At 37.2% G+C, this 22,659-nt stretch overlaps 1 protein-coding gene across 7 annotated transcripts in view; it reads right to left on the bottom strand.

Moving 5' to 3' along the window:
* lrch2 (leucine-rich repeats and calponin homology (CH) domain containing 2) overlaps positions 1–22,659 on the bottom strand; it is a 92,249-nt gene that overhangs the window by 29,665 nt on the left and 39,925 nt on the right. For 6 of the 7 annotated variants that reach the window (XM_058776807.1, XM_058776808.1, XM_058776801.1 and 3 more), the window contains 9 exons: positions 16,019–16,163; positions 14,605–14,731; positions 14,410–14,515; positions 14,108–14,244; positions 11,488–11,618; positions 10,093–10,180; positions 9,621–9,717; positions 8,587–8,687; positions 8,351–8,415 (listed from right to left, as the gene is read on the bottom strand). In XM_058776807.1, coding sequence (XP_058632790.1) covers positions 8,351–8,415; positions 8,587–8,687; positions 9,621–9,717; positions 10,093–10,180; positions 11,488–11,618; positions 14,108–14,244; positions 14,410–14,515; positions 14,605–14,731; positions 16,019–16,119 — 953 coding nt within the window. In that variant the 5' untranslated portion in view covers positions 16,120–16,163. Of the gene's footprint in view, positions 1–8,350; positions 8,416–8,586; positions 8,688–9,620; positions 9,718–10,092; positions 10,181–11,487; positions 11,619–14,107; positions 14,245–14,409; positions 14,516–14,604; positions 14,732–16,018; positions 16,164–21,869; positions 22,266–22,659 lie in introns of those variants that run through there. The other variant, XM_058776805.1, reaches the window with a different exon arrangement.

Raw genomic sequence — 22,659 nt, 5'->3', positions numbered from 1 at the left:
CAGGGGCTTGAGCCCCAAAGCCCCCCCCCTCTTTGGGTGAGGCATGCCAAAAGATTTTTGTTTGTTTTCTGTGGTTTTAAAGTCAATTCACCAGAACGCAAGGGAATTTTATGGTACATAACATTGCATCACTTCTTTGGAATACCAAGATAAAAACAGCCCAGGCTTGTAACACAGGTGTCACAACATCATTGCTACACCATATGTAAAAAAACAACAACAAAAAAAACAAAAAAACACATGAAATAAAAAGAAGCTGTCAATCTGCAAAGATGAAAATAGCATTCATACTGCATTGATACTTGATATGATTTGAAATAATAAAAAAAATAAAAAAAAATAAAAAATGTATAAACATTTTATATAATTACCATCATACATATCATACTAATTGGCACTAAATAAACATATGCATGCCCATTTCAGGTTCATAAATGAAAATGTAGTTGTTATTAGCAATCTACATCCTCTCTCCTGCTAGAAGACACTCAAATGTAAAGCTCCATCTACACTATTAAGTCTGCTCTTTAACTTTTTATATATATATATATATATAAACTTGGTTATATTTTAGAGTAGTCAATGTGCAACTTGTATAGCAGTAAAGATTTACTGTCCTCTGAAAATAACTCAACATACAGCCATTATTGTCAAAAAAGCTGGCAACAAAAGTGAGTACACCCTACGTGAAAACAGCTATATGTCGTTTAACCATGCAAAGCCACATGTCCTATTCATCATGTTCATGTTTTTGTCTGCTTGACAGGACTATACAAATTTGTGTATCTTAAAGTTAAAATTTGGTGCTTTGTGTACAATTCTCTCACACTGGCCACTGGATGTTCAACATGGCACCTCATGGCAAAGAACTCTGAGGATTTGAGAATCAGAATTGTTGCTCTCCACAAAGATGGCCGAGGCTATAAAGAGGTTCAGTAACACCCTGAAACTGAGTTACAGTACAGTGGCCAGTGTCATACAGAGGTTTTCCAAGACGGGTTTCACTCAGAGAAGGCCTCGCAAGGGTCAATCAAAGAAGTGGAGTCCTTGTGCTGTGCGTCAGGTGCAGAAGCTGGCTTCAAAAAACAGACACATGAGTGCTGCCAGCATCGCTTTAGAGGTTGCAGAAGTGGAAGGTCAGCTTGTCAGTGCTCAGACCATACGCCGCACACTGCAACAGGTCGGTTTGCATGGCCGTTGTCCCAGAAGGAAGCCTCTTCTGAAGCTGGCTCACAAAAAAGCCTGCAAACAGTTTGCTGAAGACAACCTGTCCAAGAGCATAAATTACTGGAACCATGTCCTGTGGTCTGATGAGACTAAGATGAACTTGTAAGGCTCAGATGGTGTCTAGCATGTGTGGTGACGCCCTGGTGAGGAGTCCCAAGAAAATTGTGTCTTGCCTACAGTCACACATGGTGGTGGCAGCATTATGGTCTGGGGCTGCATGAGTGCTGCTGGTACTGGGGAGCTGCGGGTCATTGAGGGAAACATGGATTCCAACATGCACTGTGACATTCTGAAGCAGAAGATGATGCCCTCCCTTCAGAAACTGGGCCGAACGGCAGTTTTCCAACATAATAACGACCCCAAACACACCACCAAGATGACAACTGCCTTGCTGATGAAGCTGAAGGTTAAGGTGATGGAGTGGCCAAGTATGTCTCCAGACCTGAACCCTATTGAACACCTGTGGGGCATCCTCAAGTGGAAGGTGGAGAAGCACCATGTGTCTAACATCCAGCAGCTCCGTGATGTCATTATGGAGGAGTGGAAGAAGATCCCAGCAACAACCTGTGCAGCTCTGGTGAATTCCATGCGCAGGAGGATTAAGGCAGTGCTAGATAACAATGGTGCCCCTACAAAATATTGACACTTTGGACACAGTTTTGACATGTTCACTTAGGGTGTACTCATTTTTGTTGCCAGTTATTTGGACAATAATGGCTATATGTTGAGTTATATTTAGAGGACAGTAAATTTGTACTTCTATACAAGCTGCACATTGACTACTCTAAAATATATCCAAGTTTCATTTGTGTAGTATTGTCCCTTGAGAAGATATACAAAATTTTTTGCTGAAATGTGAGGGGTGTAATCACTTTTGTGAGATACTATATGTGACCCTGGACCACAAAACCAGTCTTAAGTGTCAATTTTGCTGAATAAATAAGCTTTCCATTGATGCATGGTTTGTTAGGATAGGACAAAATTTGGCTGAGATACAACTATTTGAAAATCTGGAATCTGAGGGTGCAAAAAAAATCAAAATATTGAGAAAAATTGCCTTTAAAGTTGTCCAAATGAATTCTTAGCAATGCATGTTACTTATCAAAAACGACGTTTTGATATATTTACAGTAGTAAATTTACAAAATATCTTCATGGAATATGATCTTTACTTAATATGCTAATGATTTTTGGCATAAAAGAAAAATCTATAATTTTGACCCACACAGTGTATTTTTGGCTATTGCTACAAATATACCCCAGCGACTTAAGACTGGTTTTGTGGTCCAGGGTCACATATATAGTTCTAACTATGATATTATTTAAAGTAACGTATTACCTTTTTTTTGTTGTTAGACTATGTTGAACCCTAACTTCACCGTAACTTCATACTTCACCTAGAATGTGCTCTATACCAATAGACATTGTTTAAAGGGGTCATCGGATGATATGATTCTTTAGGGTCTTAGTGAAAAGTCTATAACATACGTTGGTTAAAATGTATCCAATGGTAGTGTAAAAAACACCTGTCAAAATCAGCTCTGTTTTCAGCAAGCCGTTTTTTAGTCGCTGTTGCTTTAAATGCTAATAAGCTCTGCTGATCCCACCCCTCTCTTCCATGGCGTGACTGGCTAATTAGCACATTATTTGGAAAGGCGATTTGCAAAGATCCATAAAAAACCCTTATACTCACTTCTTATGTAGATGAAGCTGGATCACGAATGATTTGTACGAACAGACACATTTAGGCAGATCGGGGATCGGCGCATTCCCTTCAAAACGAAAGTACCGTTAATCCTCTGCGTCCTCAGCGGCTCAGATGTCGGGAGTAACTGACGACTGCTATATTCATTATTACATCCAACAACAGAACACCTCAATAGCTTAATCGGAGACATCTTGTCTTCCCCTGCACTGGAGTCGACACAATTGTGGACGGATGTCAACTCATTCAAGGCGGGTCTAAGGTAAGACATACTTGTCAATCAACTATCGTGGGAGGGGCCTGTACAGAACTATGTCATTCTGACAGGAATCTCAGAACAGCCTGATTTGAGAAAGGGGATTTTAAAATAGGGATTTAAAAAAAAAAAAAACACTGTGTGGATTTTTATCATTATAGGGTGGAAGTGCACACACACTTCCAACACACATTTATGTTCTAACAACTTGTAAAGTGAATTTTGCATCCGATGACCCCTTTAAGAAATTGCAATCTATACCAGGAATTACATTTACAAGTCAACACAAGTACATATAAGTTCAGTTGTTGCAGTCACCTCAGTTCCAGTGCCCCTATTCAGAGTTATCACATTCCCATAGATTGTCAGTACTTTTACAGGAAATTTTCAATAACTGTGCAATATCTATGTATAGCACTTAAAACAGTGGAGGTAATAGACAAATTACACAGGGTTAACAACTGAGTAGTGAAGCAATCAGATAGCAAAAGATGCTACAAGATGGCGCCGCAGATGGCAGCCATGGTTTGTCGCTGCTTGGTACTTGTTCTTTTTTTGTTTGTTTGTCCTGTCTTAAGCAACTTTTTCCCGATCAGCTTTACTAGAAACGAACTCCTGGACATCAGAAATGGCACACCAAATAACTTTCTGCCTACATTTGAGCATTCAGACCTTTTACTGGACATTTTAATCGGAGGAGCTGCGTTCCTATACAAGCGCTCCAGGCGACGCAAGCGAGGGAAGCGCGCCGGCGCGCTCGTGAAACTCCGACAGTGCAGGTTTAAGACTCTGCTCATTCATCTGGCGAATCTCTGCTCCCTGGCAAATAAATCAGACTAACTACGACTCCTCACCCGCACAAACAAGGACTTTTTAAACTCCGCTGCGCTTTGCTTCACGGAAACCTGGCTGAACGGAGCCATCCCGGACAGCGCGCTTCATCTAACGGGCTTCCAGCTGTTCAGAGCAGACCGCGTCACCGAGTCCTCGGGGAAAACGAGAGGCGGTGGATTATGTTTTTATATCAATGAAGGCTGGTGTACAGACGTGACAGTTTTAAAGAAGATGTGCTGCTCTTTATTAACTGCAAGCCTATTTATTCACCGCGGGAGTTTTCCTCGTTTATTCTGGTGAGTGTGTACACTCCTCCTGATCTTGTGGCGTGGTGACCTAGAACTGCTGGCCGATCAAATCACACACACAGAGCAGCGTTATCCGGACTCTTTCATTATCATTCTCGGTGATTTTAATAAAGCTAATCTCACCAGTGAACTGCTTAAATATAGACAGCACATCACATGCCCCACCAGAGACAGAAATATACTGGACCACTGCTACACTGTCTTAAAGGATGCATATCACTCTGTTCCCCGTGCAGCGCTGGGACTCTCTGATCACTGTTTGGTTCATCTTCTACCAGCCTACAGGCAGAAACTCAAATCTGCTAAGCCTGTAGTAAAAACTGTTAAAAGATGGACTGCTGAAGCAGAGCAGGATTTACGGGCCTGCTTCGAACTTACTGATTGGAGTGTTTTTGAGGCTGCAGCTACTGATCTGGACGAGCTTACTGACACCGTGACGTCCTACATCAGTTTCTATGAGGACATGTGTGTACCCACCAGGACTTATTTAACATTTAACAATGACAAACCTTGGTTCAGTGCAAAACTCAGAACAAACTGACTCGGCTCTCTGTACCCACCTCCATCTGTCAGTGGATTGCCAGCTTCCTGACAGACAGACAGCAGCTTATGAGGCTGGGAAAACTCTCATCCAACACCCGCACCATCAGCACTGGAGCTCCTCAGGGCTGCGTTCTCTCCCCACTACTCTTCTCCCGCTACACAAATGACTGCACCTCTAAAGACCCCTCTGTCAAACTCCTGAAGTTTGCAGATGACACTACAGTCATCGGCCTCATCCAGGACGGCGACGAGTCTGCTTACAGACAGGAGGTTAAGGAGCTGGCTGTCTGGTGCAGTCACAACAACCTGGAGCTAAACACGCTCAAAACTGTGGAGATGATCGTGGACTTCAGGAGAAACCCCCCTGCTCTCCCCCCACTCACCATCATGAACAGCACTGTGGCTGCAGTGGAGTTATTCAGGTTCCTGGGCACCACCATCTCTCAGGACCTGAAGTGGGACAATCACATTGACTCCATCGTGAAAAAGGCCCAGCAGAGGTTGTACTTCCTTCGTCAGCTGAAAAAGTTCAACCTGCCACAGGAGCTGCTGAAACAGTTTTACTCAGCTGTTATTGAGTCGGTTCTGTGCTCCTCTATAACTGTCTGGTTTGGGTCAGCCAGCAAATCAGATCTAAGAAGACTTCAACGGACTGTTAGGACAGCAGAAAAGATCATTGGTGTGCACCTGCCCAGCCTTCAGGACTTGTACAACTCCAGAGTGAAGAAACGGGCAGGTAACATCATCAAAGACCCCTCTCACCCCGGACACAACCTGTTTGCACTTCTCCCTTCAGGCAGACGCTACAGATCTCTGTGCACTAGAACATCTAGGCATAAAAACAGTTTTTTCCCCCATGCCATCTCCAGCTTAAATAGCTAACACATGGATCATTACCTGTGTTCTGTAATTCATCCTGTAATTCATTCTCCATCTTTAATTATTGCCTCTTTCTCAAGTATTATGTAAATACATATACATATCTGTTTATTTATACAGCTGTATATAGAGTAAATAATGCACAAATCTGTACATAAATCTACTGTTCCAGATTCATACCTATTATTATTATTATTATTATCTATTGTTAAGTCTTACTATTTAAATGTTTTTTCTGTTCTCATGTCAGATGTGTATGCATGTATGTATGCATGTATGTATGTATGTTTGTATGTATGCATGTATGCATGTATGCATGTATGTATGCATGTATGCATGTATGCATGTTTGTATGTATGTATGTACATATGTACCAGGAGCACCTTAAAAAAACGACAACAAATTCCTCGTGTGTTTGCGCACACCTGGCGAATAAAGCTAATTCTGATTCTGATTCTGATATCACAAACTGAAAAACACACATTACACAAGCAGCCATGTTGACCCTCTTATCCGCATAAGCCCCACTGTTTTAGAATTCAGACTGATTGCAAAGCATCCAAACTGCTATTTTAATGAAAAATGAACTTTTCATTTTGACAACACAAAAACCCTGATTACAAAACAATGCCTTGTAATAGCGCATTGCATAATCAGAGACACAGTAGTGGTTTGTTGGCTATGAAAGACATGGTGATGGAAGCCAGAAAAAAATGTGACACACCTATTCTAAGTAATCTGAAAGAAAAAGAAAAAAAAAAAAAGGAAAAAATGAGTCACTTGCTTTGACAAAACATGCGTGTCACTTTTCCTCTCCCTCGCTTTCAGTGTTTTACAGGTCAAAAATTTAAGCAAAATACAGCAACCGAAATACAAAACCACAATGACATCTAGACTTTTGTGTTCGTCTAAGCAGCCATTCGCAAAAAACAAATTTCTGCATTCCATTGCTCTGATTTTCCACTGTTTTTTATTTGCTAAAGGGACATGTTTTGTGTCTTTTGACATGTCATTTTATAAACACAGTGCTCAAGTTTGAAGTGCAACTTTTAAAAATTGCATCTCTAGATGTCCCGCTTTGTAGTTCATTCCACTGTCCTGCATCTCACATTTTTTAAACAAATACTCATTCTGTGTGAATGCCCCCCATATGTTTATTTAAGAGCACTACACTACAGCTGCTACTTGTTACAGACTTTGTTTGGAACACAGTGCCAATATAAAATCAATAAGCAGTTGGAAAGTTTAAATAGTTTTCATGTCTTGCTAATCCATTCATTTCAGTTATTTGTCTTTTTGCTCCTAAAGAGGCTTCATCCGTTATGACATGTTTATGCGTCACCCCAAACATTTTCCCTTTTCGTCAGCAGCTTAGATCTTTAATTATTAGTGTGCAACCACAGTATGTACAGCTATAACGTGTTAGAATATTACTTATGCTTACACACTACCTTTCAAATGCTTGGGGTGGCAGAAAGAAATAACAGTTTTATTAAGCAATGATGATAAGTGGCAGTAAAGACTTTTACATGGTTACAAAAGATTTCTGTTTCTAATGATGTTCTTATGAACTTTGTTCATTAAAGAATCCTGAAAAAAATGATTATGGTTTTCACAAAAATATTAAGCAGCACAACTGTATTTGACATGGATAATAGTAAGAAATATTACTTGAGCACCAAGTTACTTGAGCACCAAGAAAAATTTCTGAAGGATCATGTGACGCTGAAGACTAGAATAATGGCTTCCGGAAATCCCAAGAATAAATAACATTTTAAAATATCCTAAAATAACTGTTTTCTATTTTCTATTTGAATAATATTTCACAACATTATTGCTTTGCTGTATTTTTATAGAATAAATGCAGCCTTGGTGAGCATAAGGGACTTTTCCCCAACCCCAAACATTTGAGTGGTTGTGTACGTATGCAAAAGTGGCCTCTCAATTACAGTTAATTTAGTATTCGTTATAATCCAAAATAACAAAGGGTATTTTTAAAGGTATTTTTTTCAGACCCTCCTTTATAACGGTTCATAATTTAGAAATTTCTTCAAGTAAAACATCAAATATATGACAGCAAAACATGTAAATTTACTTTTTATCATTTCTATTCAATGCTACATTCACCTGCCACAATATAGTAATGCCTACAGTTACTTTTTGATCTGCAATTACAAATTACAATGGAATTCTTTAATTTGAATAATTAATTTGTGCATCATGCAATTAATACAATTCATTTCTATTTGATTTACAGCATGTTGCACCAATTACAAATCTCCCCTGCCTCAGCTTATATGGAAATATGGGGGCTACATTTGTCGGTGGTAATGGCAGCTGGAGACTCTGAAGGTTGTAATTCTTGGAAACTTTACATCAGGAGCAGAATTGAATGGGCAATTGACCATGAAAACACACAATTAAGTTCCAAGAAGAGAAATTCCGGGTGAGGGATGTTTTTGAGATTAGTTTTTATAGGCAGGAAGTGTTTCAGGCGCTATTTATGATAATCATAATAAAGGAAATTGACTTTGAACAACAAATACGGGAATGAATACGGGCTGCATAACATCTCCCACAAGACACCAGACAGACTTACCCTGACTCCTCTTTCCAGTTCTCTTTGTCTTTACTTTGGTGCGTTTTCAGAACCCGCTCCAGCTCCTGAGAACAAGAGGGGGGAAGCTCTTTCACAGTTTCTGGTTTAGTGAGTGCTTTTATGTATACATGTACTCAGGTGTGTGTGTGTGTGTGTGTGTGATGTCTTTGTTTGACAGGTAACGATTAATGAAGCATGTACAAATGGGTCAGTGTGAAGATTTATACATACAGTACCTTTATACATGACACATAGGGTGCATTGTGCTGTAGATCTCCTTCAGACAGAGTGGCCTCTTCGTCTGGATTTGGGTCAATAAAGTCATATGGATCCTGATCTACACATAATTGAGATGAGAAAACTATGGTGTGACACTTTCTTTTTGTTGAATTATATTTACCAACTAAACACACCGGTGATGCTACACTTCACAAACACAAAGAAGCCTTATTTGTGATTTGCATATAAGTATGTTTTGATTGTGATCAAGCTGTGGTGTCAATTTTAAGTCACAATTATGCAACATAATTACAGAAATACATGATGTGTCAAACCTCTCTGAAAAAATACCCAACTTTGTGGGTTTGGGCAATTTCCTGATTTCTTTGAACTGTTAAATGAATAACTGACAATTACTGTCTTTCATAGCACTATTGAATGACAAAGAGAACAGGAAATTGTGTGCAGGTAGCTATAAAAGGTGTCTGATAATTGTGGATAGAAGTTCATGGATTAGTAAGGCTTTGTACAGACAGACGACAAAAATCTATTTCTAATTTAGTTGCTTGTTTGTAGCCTGAAAGATCCCCAAAACATCCTTTTAACAAAAACCTAACCTGTGCTAAATATGTGGTTTGTAATATGCAGATTAAAATGAGATTTTTGAAAATGAGTTTAAAGTAATTTAGGATTTGGTGTGTAGGTTACATCAGAATTCACACAATCTTAAAATTCTATCTGATACACACATTACTGTGCGTACATTAAAATTTTATAATGAAAGAAGTTAAGTCCCACTTATTTTGGTTAACATGAACAGTGAGTGAAGGGGCTAGCGGACAGGTACCTGCAGACACAATCTATGCATGAATGTCTATATACATTTCTATCATGACAACGCTCTGAAAAGTTTTATCATGACAATAGATATGCTAATGTATTTGTACTTGGCCTAGGTAAGCAGAGGTTAGATTTTTACATCCTCAGTTAAACAGTGAGTAGTGCTTAGTCAATATTTATATGACTAATAAAACTAATGCTGAAAGCACACCTTTGTTTGAGTCCAGCTTTGTGAGAAGTATGTGTGCGTCAGCCCGTGCCGTCTCAGACACTTGAGAGTGAAGACTCATGGTGTCGTCATCAGACGGCTGAGGAACGAGAGACACAGAGCAGGAGAGGGAGAAATGTGAGACGAAAAAAGAAAGAAAAAAAATCACATTTTATAGTGAGAGACACCCTCTGGCAAACTGTTCTAGGGATTTATTTAGTAACTGCTACTTGTGTTACTCCCACATAATAGAACTCATCAATTATCCTGCCAGATCATTTTTCTTAAACATCCAGGTCAGGCTAGGCTGCACAAGTGGGCCCGACCCATCTAAATATGAGCATAGCCCACCCCACCCTAATTTCTTGTTTGGTTGCCTGGTAGAATTGTCAAAACATTTTTTTCCCATTGTATCAAGTGAAAAAAAACAGCTTGTTTGAGCATGTATGACTAATGTCTGTATATGTGCGTTTACCTCTGTAGTCGACAGTCTTTTGTCACCGTTGTCACTGCCAATACCTGAGTCAGGGCCATGGTTTTTACTGGGATAGAAATCTTCCATACTAAACAAACAAACATACATGTAAACAAAAGACACAAAAAGTCACACAGCTGAAATGAAGCAATATCACATTTGGAAGATTCAAAACTTTTAAACAACGGTCAACAGGCAATTATGTAAATAAGTTAAGGAAAAAATATATATATAAATAAATAAAAAAATCAAGGAGTGTCCTGAAGACCCTATTCTGAGTGAAACGACTTTCTTTTATGGGCACTGAGATTATGCAATTTTTTATTAATCCAAAAAAAAGACACGCATACCGAATTATTACAGAAAAGAACACATTTTGAACAGAACATGTCCCTTTAAAGTAATGTAAAATTGGGGTTTCATTCTGACTTTAAAAATTGCTCTTCTCAAGTCTCAAGGGCAAACAGTAGGTCAAAAAACCAAATACCCAGTGGATTGGTGAAGAGGACAACTTTCAATTAAATAGCATACATTGTCTAGCCAATTATGTACATTGTAAGTGCTATATTATTTATCTCTAAAATGTCAGTTTTAACATTTTCTGTGAAAACCCGAAATAAAGATGCTAAAGGATTGGGGTCAATTACTGTGTCAAAAAAGTCAAAGAAGCAGCACCATCGTGCATTTATACAACAACTCATTATCGAGTAATATTGCTGAATAGATTTTGAGTAACTTAATTCAATTAATATTAATATATTAATTTATTGAATAATTCTCTATGACTCACTCGGTTTCTTTCCTGAAAGAAACAGAGTCAGTGTTTTTTCACTAATTGGTTGGGCGAACAAAGACAGTCAGCTGTCGCCACTTGCCACCTACTGGCATATCAATGTGACCTGCGGAAGGAGTCACTGTAAAATCCTCAGCAGGCACACACAGACAAGAGGAGTGATAGAAATGGTGCTGATGGTCTGTATTTTAGCACTCCTGACCAATCAGAGACGAAGACTGGAAGTAACTGTTCTATACAAGAGATTTTATTCCTGTCTGTGTCAGCATCCCCTATAATTCAATACATTGTTTGCATTAAAAAGATTGCGTGCAAATAACTGTGGGCAAAAAAACCTTAATAACCCTAAACAAACTTGATAGCACTTAGTGCAGAAAATATTAAGAAAAACTGGAGAAATACAAAGTACCGAAAACAAGTGACCCACAAACAGTAGATTAAAAATGCTTTTGCATTTGTGCAGCAGGAAACACCTATTACAAATAGATGTTGAGAATATGATTCATGGGGCTCTGAAAGTGCTGTTACTCATAGTTGTTAAAACATAAGTGTGCTTACTACAGTTGCACAGACATGAGGATGAAAGGAAAGGCTGTAGGTACCTGTCTGTCAGCTGCTGAGGCAAGCAGCGTTTTCCCAGAGAAGGCAGGTCAAGTGTGTCTGGTTTTTTATCCAGGCGACATGCCTGCAGGTTTAAATACTTAAAGATGTGGATCTTTCCCTTTAGGCAGATCTGAAAGCAAAGAAGATAAATTAATCTTAAAACTGACAAGATGGGACAATACAAAGACAACTTATATATTCAGACAACCTATATACACAGACACACTAATGTTTAGACTTTTCTAAAGAAATGAATACTTTTATTCAGCAAGGATGCACTAAATTGATTAAAAGTGACAGTAAAGACATTTTATGTTATAAGAGTCCTGTTTCAAATAAATGCTGTTCTTTTGTTTCCACAACTGTTTTCAACATTGTTAAGAAAAAATGTTTCTTAAGCATCAGATCAGAATATAAGATCTTAAGGATCATGTGAAACTGAAGACTGGAGCAATGGCTGTTGAAAATTCAGCTTTGCCATTACAGAAATAATGTTATGTTAAATGGTAATAATATTCCTGAATTTTTGATCAAATAAACTAGCCATGGTGAGCATAAGAGACTTCTTTCAAAAGCATTTAAAAAACCCTCACAAATCCCAAGTTTTTAAACAGTAGTGCATATGTATACATAAACTTGCATAAACACATACATTATACCGTATTGACCCGAATATAAGACGACCCTGATTATAAGATGACCCCCCTTTTTCCAGATGTACCTTTTGGAAAAAGGCTTTTTGAAAATCAAATCTTTTTTTTTCTCTCCCTCTGTAAAACGCATTTTTTTCTTAAATTATTTTCATATTGCATATTTCTCCTATTTTAATTTTAGTTTTGAAAGTATGGTAAACACTGGTAAAATGTACCAACAATGACATTGAAAAATATACACTTTTTGATATGCCATAAAAATAACAGGTAGCCCATCTGAATTATATAACATTTAGGCTATTCATCTCATAGTAGCCTACCAAAATTTTATTAACAATATAAGTGAAATCTTATTGCAGTCTTCAAATCTGGGTACTGTCTTATGTTTTAAAATCACTCACAGAGGACTTTTTGTCCCATCAGGTTAACATGACAGTCACGACTCGTGCCGCTGTAAGCTTTTCTTTTTCTTTTGTTTTCACTTTTGATCTTTACAGCACACATTACATTACATATTTCATGGCACACTCGTTTTAAGCATCTTTGGCGCCACCTATTGTTGTGGGTGTATTATTGAATATAATTTTCATTATATAAATTTCGTTTTTTCAGGTGTATTTCCAAGAAAAAAAAACCATCCTCTTATATTCGGGTCAATACGGTAGTAAGCCAATGTAAATATTTACACTCAGTCCAATGCAACCAATTATGTAAGAAAGGATCTATGGGCATTTCACCCAGGAATCTGTTCAGCTTTTGTTTAAAAAAAAAAAAAAGATATTAATAAGATAAAAATATAAAATATCTTCTTTAAAAAAATGAAGTCACTTGAGTGGTGTCTACGTGTACATGCATATACTTTCTCTCTGGGGGTATTGCCAAGAAATTTCCCAGAAAAACTACACATACTATAGATAGTTTCAGTCACAGGAAGGACTGGCTGTCCTCCAAATCTGCGTGTCGCAGCAAAACGAGCCATAGAAAAAGACCTTATATCTTGATCAGTATTTTACGTCATTGTTTAGCAAAAACATTTAACTAAAATGAAAAGGAGGAAGGAAAAACCAACTGAGCTATTGTTTCGTTAACCGTAAGGACAACACGCTCTGATGAGATTAAATCTGCACGTTTAGACCATTGTGCAGACCATGTCAATGGGAAATAGACATGACTGCAAAGAGAAATATGTAACCTACATTTTGTAGGTAGTAAATCTGCATAGAAAATAAAAAATACTTTTAAAAAGTAGATTTTTTGAGTGTGAACCATTCGTTTAAGGCTGAACTATATGGAAAAAATATATAAAAATTTGGGTGGTCACACTCAAATCAGCTCAAATCTCTTTCAGTAAACACACACACACACATCTTTTCCCCACTGTTTTTAAACCATTCCATAACATATGATGATTTTACTGTGATTATTATTAAAAATAAAACAAAATGAGAAATATACAAAACAACACAACAAGAAATTTAAGCTGTAAAAAAATAAGTATTTAGTAAAATAGATATATTTCACAGTAAAACAGTAAACAGTACTGATATATAAATAAATATAATACTAAAATGTCATTTCTTCATTTTCAAACAATAAATCATCAAGCTTTTTAGCAGGGGATTTTTTGGCGCTTTGAAACCACAGCACATTTATTTATTTAATTAAATCACAGCCTTTGTGATTGATTAATCACACTAAGCCATACTATGATATTGATTTAAATTAATCTTCCAAATAAATGATTAAAATAGGCTATACTTGGCTCACATGGCACATTAGGTGAGATAGGAACAAAGAAAAAAACTATCATTGTTGCATGAATACGCCTGATACTTTATTGATTTCACCTTGCCAGCCACTGGATGGCGCCAACAGAAAAGAAATAAAAACAGACAGTAAGAATAATCTATGGCTTCAGCTCCATACATGTGAAGAGATAGACAGTAACAGATGAGTACAGACACACCTGGGCAGGAGGAGACTGCATGGGGTTGTTGTCAAGAACGATGTGCTGTAACTGCTTAAGTTTGCGGTAAGATATGGGAATCTCAGTGATTTTATTACAGGAGAAATCCAACCTAATCAATGGCAGATCCGACAACTCTGTGAGAAAGAAAGTAATAAGTGTAATAAGAATTTCTTTTCTAACTCATAGTATTAACATAACTAGTATACAGAGTAAATGTGGCATATTTCAGTGTATATCCAGTGAAGATTTAGTAGTTTTATGCTTTTGTTAACAAATCTGTCTTGTGTATGTTTCTGTACCATCTGGTAAAACTTGTAGATAGTTTCTTCGTATGTTGAGTTCACGTAACGCGAGGAGTTTCCCCATTTGAGTAGGAAGCACCTGGATCTCATTACAGCTGATGTCCTGAACAGAGAAAACACACATGCTGTGCATAAACAACAGAAACACACACATTATATACAATAATCACACATTTATTTCCACACACTGACCAGTTCCATGAGGTCTTTGGCCTTTCCGATCTCCTCAGGAATAGACAAAAGTTTATTGTTGCTGACCACCAGCACTTTCAGAGGAAGATTGAAGAGAAACTTGGGGAGAACGGACAGCTGATTTCGACTGAAAACACAAGGATTGGCTTTAATAAATACACATTTCAACCTCTATCACTTTCACTAATTACAGAACCAACGGAAAAACTGAAATCAATTAAACCTCTTACAGTTGCTAGATGATAGTAACTACCATTCAAAGGTTCTGGATCTGTAACATTTTGAGAATCTTGTGTGATTTATGCTCACCATTTATTTGGTCAAAAATACAGTAAAAACAGTGATATTGTAAAATATCATTACAATATAGTAAAATAACTGGTAACACTTTACAATAACATTAGTTAACAACATTAGTAAACATGAACTAAGAATGAACAATAACTAAGATTAATAAATGCTGTAGAAGTAATGTTAATTTCAGCATTTACTAATGCATTATTAAAATCACAAATTGTGTTTTAGTTGATGCATTGTGAACTAACATGAATAAACAATGAACAACTGTATTTTCATTAACTAACATTAACAAAGATGAATAAAGTGTAATAAATGCATTGTTCATTGTTTGTTCACGTTAGTTAATACATTAACTAATGTTAACAAATTACACCTTATTGTAAAGTGTTAACAAATAACTGATTTCTATCTGAATTTATTTATTCCTGTGATGACAAAGCTGTATCATCAGCAGCCATTATTCCAGTCTTTAGTGTCACATGATTCTTCAGAAATCTAATCCTAATGCTGATTTGCTGTTCAAGAAATTTCTTACTGCTATCAATGCTGAAAACAGTTGTGCTGCTTAACATTCTTGTGGAAACTATGATTCTTCCCTCCCACCCCCTCTCAGGATTCTTTGATTAATAGAACGTTCCAAAAAAAAAAAACAGCATTTATTTTAAATAGAAATCTTTTGTGATGTTAAATGTATTTGTTGTCCCTTCTGATCAATTTAATGCATACTTGCTGAATAAAAGTAGTAATTAAAAAAAAAAAAAAAAAACATTCTGCTGAAAATTAATAAGAATAAATTACATTATAAAACATATTAAAATAGAAAACTTACTTCAAAGTTACTTTGAATTGTATTTTTATTATTATTATTATTTCACAATATTATTGTTTTTACTGTATTTTTGATCAAACAAAACTTCCAAATTGTCAGTGATCAATCAGGGTTTACAGCTACTGCATTAGGAGTCGATTCAAATTCATTTCTGTGGGTCTGCAATATATTTAAATACAGTTTCATTCAAAAGACACAATTTTTATTGATGCCAAGGTAGTCTAAGAAACGGATCAATTATGATGAGACGTTAACATGAGCTAACAGACATAGCGTGGCTGTTACCTGATGTTCAGGTAGGTGAGCATCTGTAGGTTGATAATGGCCTCTGGAACCATCTTTATGCAGTTGTGGTAGAGGTTTAATGACTCCAGCGGCGCAAACATACAAACTTCTGGAGGGATTTCACAAAAACGGTTTTTCGACAAGTCTGTACAGAAAAAAGATAAACCATTTAAGTCAGTTCAACACACCAGATGAGATCAACAGAAAGATATACACAGAGACAGACTTATATTTACAAACTAATAATGCATGCTAGTGTACCCGACATCCAAGCAAAAAGTTTGATGCCCCTGTTACTCAGGAGGACTACTGTCTACAAGAGAATGAATAATTGATTTATTGGATAATTAACTGGTTGATTAGTCTGATCTATAGGAAGAGTTTCACCTTATCAGACATTGACAAAGCAGCGGTGTAACACACACATACACACAGAACACGAGAGAAAGAGCGAATGGGGGAGAATTATTGATTTGTCAAGGCAGTACATATAATTCAGTCACTAGCTTTGGTCATGTGACAGCTAACAATAAAACAGCTGAGATTGACAACAGAGAAATTACATGAATACACGGGGAATGTAACCCCAGCGCTTTTTCAAGGTTTTAATTAAAAAATTGTCAATAAATAAATATCCATAAAATTGTGCATACGTTTACATTGAGCAAATGTGTATTTAAATGCAACTACACAACAGTTAGTTCTGGTCCTTGAATCTGATTGGCCGAGCTGATACCTACAGCACTGGGAGGTTTATTTGTTTGTGTCACTGTACTTGACTATGTTTGCAAGTTTAAGACAGACTGTCAGTTTGGGGTTTTTCCAGTGCCTCTTTCTGCATTATGCCAGTAGGTGGCATTAAGTGACTTGAATCGTTCTCCACTGATTTGTTCAAAACAATTGATTCATTCAGAAACCAATGAGTGTTATTCAGTGGTTGATCTTGCTTTGGCTTTGCTTGGGTCCATTTTAACTGGAAGAGAAAATTGTCTAAAATGTCAGCCCTCATCTTCAAATCGACATCAATCTCAAGCTCAGACCAAAAACACCCAGAATTACAACAAATTCAACCATTCAGAACTGAGTTATCATTACCATAGTGTTACCATGGGAGCAGACATGCACGCAGAAGAAAAGTCATGTCAACTTCCTCTATAATTCATATAGTCTTTGAAAAGACAGAGTGTATGTGAAAGAAATATAAAAGACTGTAACTATATCAAAGAAAAGTAAGACAAACAGATTATACAATTTTTTAGAGACCACCTGGGCACATTAGATATAACATCTTTCATGAGTTTGAGGCCAATTGCCAGCAAATAACTTCAGTTTTATCTAACACTTTTACTCAAGTCTCAGCCAATGAGATTTGAGTAGAGGAAAACACACACACACACGTTTGTTTTTGTGAAAAGTACAAACTGTATGTGCTATTGCCCTACACCAACCCTACACCTAACCCTACCCCTTAAAGGAAACTTTGATATTTCAGATTTTCAATACACTCCATTCTGTGTGATTTATAAGCATTTTGAAAAGTGGGGACATGGGGTAATGTCCTGAAAGGTTACCTTCTCCTTGTAATACCTATGTCATTATACAAATTTATGTCCTCATTTGTCACAAAAACGCACACATACACACACACACAGGCAGCTGACGTTGCCAACCTGAAGCTGTGCTGCCTAGCAACTATTACAGACTAAAGCAGTGTTGCCTGGCAACTGTTACCAACCCAAACTGTGCTAACTCCACCTCAGACATTCCTCTTGAACAACCTTCAGTTGGCTGATAAGAGAGTGGAGTACGCTCGTGTTAGTTCAGCAGCCGGGCTTCAATACAGCATGTCAACAACAAGGTCGTACATTAGTGAACACTCAAACATTTAGAAAGATCAAAGATTTTACAGTTTATCTGTTTAGTATAATTTTCAGATGTTCATGACGATAAAAGACAATGGCAGTGCTAGACAAATTTAAAATGTTATGTTGGTCCAGTCGGGTCCAAGGAGTCATGTTTTGGCTGATTAGCATGGGCCAGTTAGCTGTAACCACATCTAGCTGTCAAATTTTGAATTAAACATTGTATGACAATTTAAAATTGGGGCTTTTAAAACATGTTAAATGAAAAATCATTTTGAGATACTTTACAAAATACTACGACATGGTGACTGGGAACAATACTTTAAAACTGTCACAACTTGCCGGCTTCTTAAAGAGATTAAGAATGAAACTTAATGAAAATTCTGTCAATTACTGTCATTATAGCCTAAACTTGTATGAATTTCTTCTGTGGAACATAAAAATAATTTTATGGATTGATTGATTGATTGATTTTTGTCCATGCAATGGAAGTCAATGGCCCAAAACTGTTTAGTTAAACATTCTGTAAATATCTTGCGTTTCACAGAAGAAATAAAGTCATACAGGTTTGGAACAGCACAAGGGTACGTTTTTGGATGAACTAGGCCTATCCCTTTAAGAACAGAGGCACACATATGTCTGTTTCTGTGCGAGGACTTTATAGTTTACAGTTATCTATAATGTCTCTCAGAACCTGAGGACAGAGACCCAGTCAACTGAACTGGAAAAGAGCTGAGCAAACACATTACACATACACACACACACACACACACACACACACACAGTGAGAGAGAGACTGTATGAGGAAATGAGTGTGTGTTACTGTCATAGACGCACAGACAGAGAGACAGTGATTGAGTGAAGAGAAACTTAAAGAGCGAGACAGCATGACTGTGAGAAACTGTGTGTGTGTACATGACTGTGGACAGAGAGAGGAGGAGTGTGTGAGAGAAAGTGATAGAGGGATGAACTGATGGGAATTCTTTGAGACAGCGACATTTCTAATATCAGCTCAGCATCTCCAGTAGTAGTGTGTGTGTGTAACAAAAGAGAAAGAGAGCTGACTGAAGGGAAATGATTCTAGTCTTTTTTTGCTATGGTCTCTATATACATTATCAGATACTGATTTGATAGCTATCAGCTATGATCATTTTGTTTGTTCTTTTCTTTGTCTCTCCTTTCTTTTTGTGATCTACCCCTTTTATACTCAAACAATAATTAGACTGAGGCACAGCTGTTTAGCAGAAGGGACCAGACTCCCACTGCACATGCACACACGCACTTAAATGAGAAATCAATGTGCTTTTAATGCATGGACTTAAGGCCAATGGAGACGATACGGGCTATCAGCAGGCTTCCTTAATGTCTTCATGAGAGGGGTAGGGCTCATGTTTCTGACGCACACACACACAGTGCCCCATGTGTTTCATGAATATGATAATGGCCTGCATCAGTATATTAAATCTGTCTTCTTTAGTGCTCTCTAAAACAACGGATTCTTAAAGATGTCCAATGGAAACACAGAAATGATAGGTTGTGTTAGATGGCTGCTGCTGCAGCTAATGAATTTCCTTAGTGAGGGTGAACAAACTCGTTAAAAAAACCCAGAAGTATTACATTCAATTCATAGAGATCTGAAGTTTAATCAATGTTGGTAGACATCATGTTTAACTTTAAAAAAGTAACATTGTCAATCTCTTACCCTCAAATCGTTCCAAACCCATAAATCATTCAACACAAATTAAGATATTTTTTAATATTCTCTTATAATTTTGTCCATCCATTGAAAGCTTCCATGAGCTTCCATTTGCCATATATTATGTTCTCAATGTATGTATTGATCTGTGTTTGTTTATACGTGAATAAAATCGCAAGTTAAAATGTTTATCATATAAACCTATTGTGTCTCTACAGAAAACTTGGATTAAACAGCTCGATTCATATGGATAACTTGCACTAGGTCTTTATGAACTGTTTAAAGCTTTAAAATGTGTCTTACTCTCAATTGATGAACAAGATGATGAGATATTAAACATTTCTTTGTTAATGTTACAAAGATGAGCAAAAGTTTTATGGATTTGGAATGACCGGTGAATAAAATTACAGGATATTTTTGGGGGGTGAACTATGTCTTTGGAGCTGAAATGTTTTATTTCTGCACCACTTGCAGCATCAAACAGTATTGCAGAAAACATTATTTAGACAAAGCTGTCATAGGCTGGCCAGGATGCTTAAACAATCAAGTAATGTTTTTAGAGGTCGACCGATTCATCGGTTTTGCCGATAAATCGGCACCGATAGTTGATTGCCGCAACTATCGGTTATCGGCAAAAATCCATGCCGATAGTTTTCTGGTTTGCAACCATTTCTGGAGCGGCTGAGAAGGGTCCGCTGGCATTATACAGTACGAGAGCGGCCTCTAGAGGCGGAAATCACTGGCAGCACGTGTTGTTTATTTTGACACGTGACACTGCGTGCTGCACAGAGCGGGAAACTCCAGCCGCGCATTTAAATGCAGCCGACAGAAAAGCCTGCCGCGGAACAGAACGCCATTCACATCATTTTCTATTAAATCGCATTATATGTGTCCCAAATCGTTGTGAATGTACATAATGACTTCACCCTAGGCTATAAATTATGCATTGTGCATTTTTCAGCAAAACGTTTGTCTTTCTGTGGCTCTAATAGAGGCTGTATGCTTCATATAGAGAGCTGTAATAGATCGCGCGTTCTCTTTCCGCTTGCTCTGTTTTTTAAAACACCGAACTTCAAACTCATTTATGCCACATTGTTCATTCTTGAAGCAAACTTATGTCCATTTGGCGATTAAATAAATTGTTTTAGACCGCCACTTGAATTGAACGCAAAGCGTCTGGTGTGTTTGTGTGTGTGTGTGTGTGTGTGTGTAATATCTCTTGAGTTCTCCTAGATGCAGCGCTGCGCTTTTGCCCGGTGTGTGACTAACTTTTTTTTTTTTTTTGATTAGATAATCATCAAGTGTGAAAAAATAGAAGCAAATAAAGTGTGTTAGTACACATACAATATCCATATGTATGTAATTTTAATGCTATGGCCTTGTGTAGATATTTAAAAATAGCCATCTTTAAGCATGACTGTTGAAATTAAATGGTAACACTTAACAATAAGAGTCCATTCGTAGCATTAATGAAAACTGTAGAATAGAGGGTGACACGGGAGTGCATTTTGAAACCTCTCCCGTCCCACTCCCACAAAAAAAAAAGAAAATCTCGTCCCGTCCCAATCCCACGAAAAAACTGGGGGAAAATCCCGTCCCGTCCCACTCCCGGAAGAATTACTCCCATTCCCTCCCACTCCCGTTTTTTTTTTTTTTTTTATATAATTTTTTTTTTTTGCCGAAATCTGTCAGTTACAGTAAAAATATAGTACAGATCACAGCGTGCCCACCTTAGTTGAATAAAAACCCAAAATGTAGTTTTTTGTTGTTATATTGAATTGAAAGCCAGTTTATGCACAGTGTAGGCTTCATTGCACACATTAAATTTGATGTAAATCATCCATGCTAACACACACGTTTTCTATTTGAATTTTGTTTTTGTTTTTTTCATTTGAAAGTAGACATTTCACTCTCTATAGATATATTTTTCAAAGACGGAGTTTCGAAGTTTCTCGCTCAGAGACCTAAAGCGCACCCTGTTTGCTTTAAAGCGCAACGTTTCGTTGTTATTCTGAGTGTACACAAATAAACGAGTCTTTACAGATTCGAAAGATGTATTAGGCTACTTTTATCTGTATGACCAAAAATTACGGAGATTTTAAGAGCAAGTGAGCGCACCGGCGCCTGTCCTGCAGCGAGCGCGCTATTCAGCTTCCACTCTCCACACAAACACTTCAATAGCGCACATTTCTCTAGGTTAAGATCATATTGAGCGGCCATGTTAAGTTTCTACTACATACATCTTTCAGATGAAAAGCCATATTTGAGGTCGATGAATGATCGTGTGTATTACCACATAGACCAGCTGTTAACGATCTGTCCGTCACGGACTGCGTCATTCACGCAGCCACACCAAAGCAAACAGGAGGAGAGCGAGACAGGGCAACTAGAATTGAGTTCAAAATTAAAATATACAGTTTATAGTTTATTTATATAAAATATATATATTTGTGTATAAAGTTGGGTATCATTACTATTCCCGGTCCCGCCCACTCCCGATGACATTTTTTTCTGTCCAGTCCCAATCACGTGATTCGTAGCGATTTTGTTTCCCATCCCGCGGGATTCCCGTGACCCGTGGGAATCCCGAAAAAATGTCAGCCTCTACTGTAGAAGTATTGTTCCTTGTTAGAGTGTTCATTTCAACATTAACTATTAGCTACTAATAGGCTACATTTTTGAATTTTAAAGTTTCTTCTTTTAACATTAGCAAACTATGAAATAACTTTAATGATCAATATAGTAAATAATATTAATATTTTTATTAATTTACAAAGTATGGCTCAGTACTGTTAGTGCTTTTAAAAAAAAAAAAAAAAAAAAAAATTGTAAAGCACTAGCTTTCTTTCAGTATCCATTTTGAAAACTTTCGGTTGATTAATCGGTATCGGCCAGTGTGGTCCAACCTAGCTATCGGTATCGGTAAAATCCACTATCGGTCGACCTCTAAATGTTTTGATAGCACCACAGAGTCACAATGTTTATTGTTTACACATTTTAGAGAAATCAACCTACGAATGGTTTATTTAAAGAAGTATCTGCATATAGATAAGCTGCAAATCCAGAGAATCAAAGCAACTTTA

Source organism: Onychostoma macrolepis, chromosome 05, assembly GCF_012432095.1.
Source record: "Onychostoma macrolepis isolate SWU-2019 chromosome 05, ASM1243209v1, whole genome shotgun sequence".
Taxonomy (NCBI): domain Eukaryota; kingdom Metazoa; phylum Chordata; class Actinopteri; order Cypriniformes; family Cyprinidae; genus Onychostoma; species Onychostoma macrolepis.
Note: the sequence above shows the minus strand (reverse complement) of the source record. Positions and strands in the feature narration are given on the sequence as shown.